Source organism: Rhagoletis pomonella, unplaced genomic scaffold (assembly GCF_013731165.1).
Source record: "Rhagoletis pomonella isolate Grant_MI unplaced genomic scaffold, Rhpom_1.0 Rhpom_scaffold_00006, whole genome shotgun sequence".
NCBI lineage: Eukaryota > Metazoa > Arthropoda > Insecta > Diptera > Tephritidae > Rhagoletis > Rhagoletis pomonella.
The window spans coordinates 16,860,069-16,867,479 of record NW_023458560.1 but is presented as its reverse complement, the minus strand read 5'-3'; the positions used below and the strand labels follow the sequence as shown (position 1 = coordinate 16,867,479).

Here is a 7,411-nt window from a genome sequence, read left to right as displayed (position 1 = left end):
AAAATAGAACTCAACAGAAAATTATACTTAGATATGTATTCTTTGTTGTTTTTTTGTTGAAATTCGTTCAGTCTGTTTCACAAAATGTTGCCAAATTCCTCAGCATCAACATGACAAAGACCACACAAATTACCTTTCACTTCGATTGCGAATGATAAACTAAAAATTTGTCAACTAAAGAAATAAAATAAGTTTCGGAAATAAAAAATCTGCAATTTATAAGACGATTAATTTAGAAATCAGTACTCGCAAAAGAAAAACTGAGCAAAAAATCACCAGCGCTACCCCAATCGCTTCGTTGTCACTTAGCCAAGGCTAACTAACGGCTTTGCCAAAGTGCGAAAATGCAAATGTTGCGACGAAAATGTTGAATCAGCAGCATGCCGCACATTAAGTGTTCGGTGCGCCAAAAAGGTCAGCGGAATCTAGTACTCGACTCAACGTGATTTTCTAATTTCGCTGCTCCACCCAAAGCAATAAAAACTGAAAAAGAAAAGAGAAGAAATGAAATTAAATAAACCAAAAAAAAAAACAACAAATATGCCCAGCAGCAATCAAGCAGATAATGAAGTGGCTGAAACCGTGACGGCAATAAAAGCGACTCTGGCAACCACATTGTTGAGTCAACACGCCACACAAGTGCTGATTGACGAGACACCAATTGTCACCGACATGTGGCAGAAGACAAAGCGTTGAAGAAGAGCAGACGCATTGACAGATATATTAGCATGAATTGTGGCGAGTCGTTAGGAAGAAAAAAAAATCTCTTTGCCAGACTGAAAGAATAGCCACCAGCAAATTGAGAATAAAATATAATTTATAATTTTTTATTTTATTTAAACTTATGCCAAAATATATTTCTATTGCAATTCTGCAAAATTCTTCTATTTGCTCAAATACTACGACGAGCTGTCATTGTCATTTTGAAAACTTTTGCGGATCAGTTCGTTATTTTGTGAGTCTTGCTATATTTTCACTGCCCGCTAATACTCCACGCTACCAAACACGCACACTCCCATACGCTTACAAACACACACACACAGCCAAAAAGCGCCCAAGATACTTTCATTCATGTTTTTCTGCTTTTGTGATTCTGCTCTTTTTTCTGGCATCCGTTTCGTTTACTAACTATTGACTCACAGACAACCTGATTTCAACTTGACTGGCCTTATCCGCTCTTGAACACTTTTGCATAAATACTATACATGCACTCCTGCAATGCATAAGTAACTATTTAGTAGCGTTCACTGCAATACACAACGACTGGCCAGAAACAAAATAAATTTATGAAGAAGTACTTACAGAAATCAGCCTCACCAAATTTATATGCAACACGGCAATGCCGTCATGAAGCTTTCAACATGGTCTGCCATTTTTGAAAACTACGCCCTTCATCAAATGCAACCTGCAACCTGCACGGTGCATATAGCAACTAGTGCTCATGTGCGTGTGTAAATGCCCTTTTTTTTGCAGTGTGATGCATACAAAAAGTGTCCGCATATTTGCTGCATCAGCCAGTTGTTATTGCTGCTGCCAGCTTGTGGTCTTTGGTTGCTCCTTTTTGTGCGCACTCCTTGTTGCGAGTAGCATATTTCCCCTTACGATGGCCAACTTTCGCACTGGAAGTGGGTGCGCGCTCTCTGTGCGCAACACCCAGAGAATAATGCTGACCAGTTAGTGGCTTGGAATGCACGCACTCTAAACACGCCTCGCCATTGGAAGTACCAAAATGGCTGCTGCCGCTGCCACAGCAGTTGAATATATGGCAAGAGCTTATGTTGCAAGTTGAGTGCTTTTTTGGATTTGCATTTTTTTTGAGTATTATTTTGCCGTCTGAAATGTTGTTCCTCGTTGCTGCACTTGTGCGTAGGTAAAGTGGTTAAGTGAGCGCTCTTTTTAGTATGCCAGGGGGCGGTTATGTTGAGATTCAGGTTTGGCAGGCTAAGTTGGTGTTGTGGCTCTTTTGTACTTTGCTGGATATTTTCGCGTTTTCTTTTTATTAAATTTTCGTACGTTTAGGTGGCTGTTGCCGAATCAAATGCGGAACATCGCAAGATTGTGCCAAAGTAAAATATTCATGGAAATAGTTTGGATTTTAATGATTTTGATTAAATTTTACAGTGGGTAAAAAATGCTTGTGGCTTCGTTAAATTTTTTAAAAGAAATTGATTTGACACTCCCTTAGCTCAAGGTTGTATTTTGCGAGAAGAGGAGAACGGATATAAGAATGCTGATTGTTTGGAAAAGTACTTAATGCTTTCATTAATAACGCAATGCGACGGAAAAATCTACACACAACAAATTAATATATTCGCGAAACTATGGGCAAAATATAGTAAAACTACGTTTTTATTTTTTTCTCTTTGAGATCAGAATATTTTTTTAAGAACTTTGAAATTTCGAATATAGGATAAATAAAAAAATTCAGTACAATGTAGAAAAACATTATGGGTATTAAATAAAAAAGAAAAATCTGCAGAATTAAAACACATTTCTTAAGAAATAAAACGTGGTACAAAGGACAAATAACATAGCTAAAAAATAAAAAAAGATGCAATTTTTTGGTGCATAAGAACGAATCGATATGGAAAATGTCCTTTTAAAATTGTATCGTTGAAAATTTGTAAACATATTTATTTTTGAAAAACAGTAATTGTTAATTCCTAATACGCACGCGACCGTATCTTCGAATTTCGTCCTCCTAATCATATTAGCTTAAAAAAATATATTATTTGAAGACACATTTTCAATACCTATTCGTCCTTGTAAACGAAAAAATTTTAATGTTTTTAAATTCGACACAATTTTCTCTTCCATTGTTCTTCTACATTGCCCACATTTTTTTTTTTAAATAATTTTTTGAATTAATCCAATTTTTTTTTAATTTTAAAGTCCTTAAAAACAAATGCTGACATCAGAGTGAAAAACTACACAGTTTTACTATATTAGGCCAATGGTTTCGTGAGTATATTGATTGCTTCGTATGTTTCGAAATTTATTTGTTTTCTTCACACGGTGTAATATGCAATGTTTTCATAATTAAAGTTTTTAAGTTAAGTGAATAATGCAATAAAGTATACATATCTGCCTGGAACTTATCAAATAGCTTACCAAATTAAAAAGAGGAAAATGAATCATATTAGTGGCAAATATCAGAGTAAACTTCAACCGTGATCAAGCTCCTCAGCAAAAACCCTCTATCCCTCAAAAGAGGAAAACCATAGGTTTTCCCATTTGTTGGATATATAAGGACCACTTATTGAAATCAAGCAGAAGTAATAAGCTATGCTTGAATTGCGATAAGAAAAGCATACATCAGCTTATAAACACAAACTGAAGAAACCAGCTGGACAAAATTATTTGCTTAGCTTTTTGGATAGATAAGTTCGAAACTGAAAGAATATGTTCTAGGGACAAAGCCACAAATGGTCTACATATAATAGAATTGTACCATGCCGATGTCTATACATTATAGGTATTACAGAAAAATTTATATGAGGTGTCTTTATTAGAGCGATAGCAGGCAAAGCAACAATTTGTATAATTTTTGTTTGTCTGTCTGCCTGTATGTTTGTACGCGCTTCACTCGAAAACTAATGCATGCAATTGAATGCAGTTTTCACCGATGTATAGCTAGAGGCCCAACTTAAAATATAGAAGGAAAAAAATTAGGGTTTAAGTAAATTGATAAAATAAAGGAAATTTGCAATATGGATGTCAAATGAAAGAACCTCTTTCTTACAGTCGAAAATCGAAAAAATATTTTTGTGGAGGTTGCCACATGTTTGAAAATTTTAATTTAATTTAATTTATAAGTTAAATTAAATATTGAATTATGGGAATCAAACTGAAAAGGTTAAGGAAAGTGGTCGCCAGCAGAGAATGGCAAACCTTCATGTGTACTTCTGCCATAAAAAGCTTCTTCGGAGGTGGAGTAAAGGTTAGGGATGTCAGTGGCAAAAAAACATCGATTTATTTCTTTGATTCGATGCATCGAAAAGTCCATCGATATTTTTTTTGCGATGCATCGAAGGGCATATATCGATGCATCGATTTGCATAGGATTTTTAAAACATTATTTCACAGCAAAATATGTTTTAACCAAAATTAAACAAAATTTCAAACAATTTACTGTGTTTGTTATCTTTCTAATGGAATTTTTTAGAGCCTTTTTAATTTTTTGGGCAAACTCGTTTCTTTTTTTCGCACAATTCAACAACTGAAAAGGCGATGCATTGTACTAGAAATGTCAGTTTTCCAAAAACATCGACGCATCGATATATCGACAATTTATACATCAAGTGGAAACAACGAAGTCGCTCACGCTTGGCGCGTGAAGGATCCCTAACTGCCGTTCTAGAACCGGAACCATCCTGTAGTCTCAGTTGGTCGTCTTCGAGAGGGTATACTCTGAACTCAGTAAGTACAGGAAATTGGCGCGGGAAGGGTCAGACTCTTCAGATTCCCTTTTAATAGATCGGATATTATTCCATTAAACATAAATGGCATCTCTCTAGGTACCTAACGGACCACAGTAACTGCGGTTTCATTGCACCGAATAGGTCTTATCGGAGACCTTTCAGGTCGCAATGTCGCTTGTCCTGACATACCCATGATTTTATCTATTTAAATATTACTTCGAGACTGGAAACATAAAATATTCAACCATTTTTGTATAAAAGACTCTTGCTTTTAAAAATAGAAACAACGTTTTTATTTCAAAAGTGGTGGGTACAGATTTTGAAAAATTAAAAGAACTGTCTATTCTTTTTAATTCAAATGAAAAATTATATGCAACTTACACCCCTATTCTAGAACCCGAATTTTCGTAATTCGTAATTCGTAGCTACGTTACGAAAAACGAAAAATCGACATGCTGAAATCCTTGCGGAAAATGTGCAGCATTGCCAGCTCTCCTAGTTTTTTTCGAAGTCAGCTGTATGAAGGAAAACAAAGTGGAAAGGAATTAAAGAAACCCTTATCATGTGCTTGTTTATTGAAAAATTTGTTACATTTTTGAGGAAAATTATGGGTTCTGATGCGTTTGCAATTATAGCAGCGGAGTAAGAGCGCGCTATGGCAGTGGATTCACAAAGGTATGCGGAGCTGTCGGGCATAGTTGGTTGAATTGTTGAGGCACAAGCTATAATTCCTCCAATGCCTGAAGAACTGGTTCTCAAGCCATTGAAAATATGCATTTTGTTAGGTCCACCACCTGGTTGCGCTTGCTTCTGCCTTCGGCCGCGCTTAGGGTTTATAAGCCTTACTAATAAGAATTCTCTTTTCTGTGTTGCCGGATGCATGTTAAAGTTTTTAGATTCGGCTCATGCGTTCAAAGAATAAGCATTTATCGTGTTTTCACGTTTCGAATCTTAATCATGCTCCCCATTTTTTAAATCTATGCATTGTTAATTTTGATGCAGTGAGTTTTAGCTCGTGAGTGAAGTTCGTATTGGATGTTATTTGCACTTTCTTTCACACTGGCTTTATCCTCATCTGTTCATACTTGAGCTGCTTATTTTAAAAGTTGCGTAAGTCATTTCATACCATTTGACTTCAGTGGTCATTAATGTAGTTACCCGTTAAGGCCGGTCGACATGAGGCATTTCTGGAAAACATCTGATTCTTTTTTTCACTTGTAAGTATGCACAATGATTCATAGTCAGTTGTTGCAGCGACGCCAATGCCAATGCAACGCCAAAGGTCTATGTGGACGGACGTTTTTCGTTCAACTTCATCAACCAAAGGTAAAAAAGTGTTTCATTAAGTAGTTTAAGATGGTAGAACGATTAACAGATGTGTTCAGTTAAAAGTAACCAACAATTTCAGCACAGAGGGAGTAATGACTTGTGCCACTTTCAAAATAAAGGGCTCACTTGACATTTTGTTGCTTGCAAAGATTAGGAACTATCTTAATTTGTTTAGGTGTAGCTCCACACATGAAACCATTCTGTGAAGAAATTGCAGTTAAAGCACTACCAACTTCCAAATAAGCTTATTACTGACCAGTGACGAATATTTAACAACTGAATACTTATAAAAAAGGAAAACTAGTACTGCGATATAAGCCACTAAAAATTGCAAAAAAAAAGGAAAAAAGGCAATAAAAACCGAAAAATTTGAACATTTATTTTGGAAAAGTCTAGATGCTCTAGGAGAATTTCTACATCATAAAGAAAATTTAGAAAAAAATTCAATTGGATAGGTTTTTTTCGCGGTCAAGCATCAATATGAAGAAATTGTACTTTTATTGCATTTTTGATTGAGTATTTTCTTCGTACCACTTTTCAACTAATACTGTTTATAGTTGTAGTAACATTGAACCACAGATGCATCCTGAAGTTTTCGGCCAGCATTTAGCTGCCGGTTTCTCCAGCAATTTAAGTGAGAAATGATCTTTTCCTTTCTGTCAGTTTTCATATTAAAATTAAAAAAAAAATATAAAAAAATGTTTTTCATTTAAATTGTTTTCGAGAAACTGGCTGTAAGCAACCAAAATTTCTGTATTGCTGATAAACACTTTCGTTGGTATTAATAGCTTTTTTCTGTTTAAGTTTGTTGGTTTCTAACACAATAAGTTGCTTTTGGAAAGCTTATTTTAATAAACCGGTTTGACACAAGTAAGTTTTAAGCAAAAAACAATATTATAAAAAACTATTTTCAAGCGTTTAAAATAAACCAAAAATGTGTCATATAAGAGAAATCAAAATATGACGGCAATTTTTCAATGCTGCGTGCCAACTATTAAGAAAAATTCATATGAATTAAGATGTCGAAAAGACTTTGATCCATAAAGATCAACATTTTTCACACCTGATCAGATTATGATGTATGTTGACATCAGAAAATACGAGCCAATTCATAAGCATTTCATGCGTCAAAAATCGCCGTAAATTCAGAAGGCAACATTTTACAGAGAAAAAGTATTATGCATATTAGATATCACATAAAATCGAATCGCACCTCGTTCCATTAAAAAAAAAAATGATGCTACTCGTACATATGATATTTTCATATTTTCAGAAAGTCAAGGTTATCTGAACTTCAAAAGAATTATTACGTATTTCACACATACATATTTCATGAGCGAAATGAAAGATTTAAAAATAAAAGAATATGGACTGTGTTGCTGAACTGAAGATGACTGGCTGGCTGTTAGCCATTGTTCTATATTTTTCTAAATTTCTCGCTGTGCCCCAGCTTGCGGTGAAGTCCAGACTCTAGAGAATAGCGCTTTTAAAGATAGATGCTTTAAATAACATTAAAATCTACGGATGTATGTGCAGTGGGATCTATAAAAAATGAAATATGTACATAGACGCACCTTAGACTGAACAGCCTGCAAAAATTATTCAATTTGAATTGCTGGAATAAAAGCACACACACTTATGAACATACTTATATACATACA

At 34.8% G+C, this 7,411-nt stretch overlaps 1 protein-coding gene across 1 annotated transcript in view; it reads left to right on the top strand.

Annotated features, from left to right (window-relative positions):
- Positions 1-2,070, top strand: part of LOC118741797 — a 34,837-nt gene extending 32,767 nt beyond the window's left edge. The window contains exon 2 of the mRNA XM_036473772.1: positions 2,020-2,070. Within this exon, the coding sequence (XP_036329665.1) occupies positions 2,020-2,070 (51 nt within the window). The remainder of the gene's footprint in view (positions 1-2,019) is intronic.
- Positions 2,071-7,411: the final 5,341 nt, after the last annotated feature.